This window comes from Balaenoptera borealis, assembly GCF_965194805.1.
Source record: "Balaenoptera borealis genome assembly, chromosome: 10".
NCBI lineage: Eukaryota > Metazoa > Chordata > Mammalia > Artiodactyla > Balaenopteridae > Balaenoptera > Balaenoptera borealis.
In genome coordinates, this window is record NC_138874.1 from 113,371,367 (window position 1) to 113,374,332 (window position 2,966).

The 2,966-nt window shown below is 67.9% G+C and overlaps 1 protein-coding gene across 1 annotated transcript; it reads left to right on the forward strand.

The window, feature by feature from the left end:
• Positions 1-230: 230 nt before the first annotated feature.
• FOXI2 (forkhead box I2) lies at positions 231-1,961 on the forward strand (the record flags this gene model as incomplete). The annotated part of the gene is made up of 2 exons (XM_082407122.1): positions 231-777; positions 1,522-1,961. The coding sequence occupies 2 exons, from the start codon at positions 231-233 to the stop codon at positions 1,959-1,961; spliced, it is 987 nt and encodes a 328-aa protein (XP_082263248.1).
• Between the last annotated feature and the right edge of the window lie 1,005 nt (positions 1,962-2,966).

The window sequence follows — 2,966 nt, forward strand, 5'->3', positions numbered from 1 at the left end:
GGGTCTGGGAATTACTGGAGCGGCTCGTCCAGAGCGCCTCGGGACCTGGGCGGGGCGGAAAGCTGACCCCTGGGCGGGGATGGAGACATCACTCCTCCAAAACTGTCGGGGAGGGGGCTCGCCGCCGACACTCACCTGGGGCTCCGGCCCCGACGGCATTTAAAGGGCGGAGGGCGGGGCCCGGCGGGCCGCACTGGGAGCTGCTGGCGGCCGCGCTGGATGGGGCGCCCATGAGCTTCGGCTCGGAGCCGCCCGCCCAGGCCCGGGAGCGGCTGGCCATGGCCGCGTACCGCGACGGCTCGGGGCCCTGCCCGGCCCCGCACGGCCAGGCCCGGGCGGCCGCGCACCCCGCGGGCTACGCGCGTGGAGACCTGGGCGCGGCGGGCGGAGGTGGCCCGCGCCTGTGGCTGAACGCGCCCGTTCTCAGCTCCGCGCCCTACGCGCCGGGCCCCGCGCCCGCGTCCCCCTACGGGGCCCCTGGCCCGCTCCTCGGGGCCCCGGGCGGCCTGGCGGGCGCCGACCTCGCGTGGCTGAGCCTGTCCGGCCAACAGGAGCTGCTGCGGCTGGTGCGGCCGCCCTACTCGTACTCGGCGCTCATCGCCATGGCCATTGAGAGCGCGCCGCTGCGGAGGCTGACGCTCAGCCAGATCTACCAGTACGTGGCCGGCAACTTCCCCTTCTACCAGCGCAGCAAGGCAGGCTGGCAGAACTCCATCCGCCACAACCTGTCGCTCAACGACTGCTTCCAGAAGGTACCCCGCGACGAGGACGACCCAGGTAACAGAAGCGCGCCGCCTCGCCCCGTCCAGGACTCCGCGGATTCCCGCAATTGGCCTGCTGGCGCTCTAGGGACGGGGCGGCCTTGGACAACCCGGTCCTCTTTGCACAGCTGAGGGTGCCGAGGCGGGAGGAGGGTGGGGAGGAGACACGTACTTGGCCGCAGACGGCTCGAGGACGCCAGCAGAGCCCGCGGCCCTGACTTGAGGTCTAGGGCAACAGGAGTCTCTAATTCTCGCGCGCTCCCGCTAAGGAAGAAGCAGGAGAGCTAGCCTGCCGGGGGACCTTTGGAGTGACTTCTCTGGGCTTGTGTCCTTTGCTGTAAAATGGGAAAGACGGTGGGCACCCGGAAGATTAAGACAAATCAGATGCCGCTTCGGGAAGCCTTGGAGCCTGCAGAGAGGCCTGGCATGGTGGGCTCCACTCCACTGGCAAAGCGAGTGCCAGAGGAGAGCCGGTTCGGCTCTGCACCTCATAAGTCTCTCTGGCCTTGACTTTAAAGAGGCTCTGTATTTCCTGGGGGTCGCCCTTCCCTGGTCTTTTTGGGATGCCCACATTCTTCCCAGTCTGACTGTGGAGGCCTGATCCGGTACAAAGTGCCCCCTCAAGATTTGGGGTGGGCGTGAGGGCTCACGGAGGGGCCGGTGGGGGGATCTCCGTGAAGCTGACCTCCATTTCTCACGTTCTCACATCACCTCGGTCAAATCCTGGATTGTCTGATCTGGGCCCTTTCTTCTTCCGCAGGTAAAGGCAATTACTGGACCCTGGACCCAAACTGCGAGAAGATGTTCGACAACGGGAACTTCCGAAGGAAGAGGAAGAGGAGGGGGGAGGCGAGCGCGGCCGCACCCTCGGGTGCCCGGAGCCCGGGAGGAGCCAAGGCGCCCGAGCTGGAGCCCCTGGGCGCCGCCTCCCCGGACCTGCGGCTCTCGTCGTCCCCTCCCGCGCCCGAGGCGGCCGCCTGCTTCTCCAGTTTCGCCTCGGCCATGGGCGCCCTGGCTGGAGGCCTCGGCACCTTTCCCGGGGGCCTGGCGGGCGACTTTTCTTTCGGGAGATCCACGACGGTCACTGCCCACGGTCAGGCCCCCGGCCCCGCGCTCGGCTTCGCCGCTGGCCATCAGACGGCGGCCACCGGCTTCCGCGTCGGTCACTTCGTCTACAGTCGGGAAGGGACCGAAGTTTGAAGGGAGGCCGGGGATTGTCCCGCGTGCGGTGTCCACAGGCGATGAGCTCAGCCCCACGTGTTCGCTCCGCAGGGGTCCGGGCAGCGCAGGGAGCGCAGGGTCCCGGGTCGGGATGCAGGGGACCGAGCCGGCCTGTCGTGCACCCCTCACCCAGGCGACCATCCAGGTGGGGCGAGCGGGCGCTCCCCACTCCCCTGTGCTTCCAGTTGACCTGGACTTCGAACCCACGCTCCCAGGGGGTTCCGCCTTAAAGGGGCCACAGGCTGGCGCTCACCCCAGCTTTTCTGAGGGAAACCTGGCGCACCCCAAAGAGCCTTCTTATACGTGCTAGTGGGGATGCCCGGACCCTTGTGGGGCGGGTTTTCTCCTCCGCCCCAGCCTGGCTCACCCGGCGCACAGGGCCTTTCCTTGGCGCTCCAGGGAGGCCTGCGGGGTTCCGGAGCAGCCCCGGGGGGCCGGGCGGCTTCCCCCCACCGTCGGAGGGAGTGTGCAGCCAGCGAGGGGCACCTGGGACGGTGGGGACCGGACGCGCGTTCGAGGGACTTCCTGAGGGCTGGATGCGAGGAGGGCTGCGGATGCGCGGCCCTGGGGACACCAGCTCCTTCCCTGCCACTCAGCGCCTGCCTCCCTGACCCTGTCGTAGCAGCAGGCGCCTCCGGGGGCCACCAGAGCCGCGCCGAGCGCGCTGGAGTCTCAGGGTGGGTTTAGGTTTGCCACCCAGCCACACTCACACGCCGGAGAAACCACTCTTGTTTTCCTCTCCCTTCGTACCCCTCATCCCCCCAAGTTGGTCCCCAGAGTCCCCACTCCTGCGCGGAGCGGCTGCCTTCTGTGCAAATGTAAACCCCCCTCCCCAATTTGTATGACTTTTACCCAGAAGGTTATCTTTGGAGCCAACAGCCATTGGGAGGAAAAATTTTGACTTCGGGACCTCCCCGAGGTTCTGGAGGCCGGGGCCCGGGATCATTTGGTTCCTCCTGGAGCGGCTGTCGCCCCGCACCAACC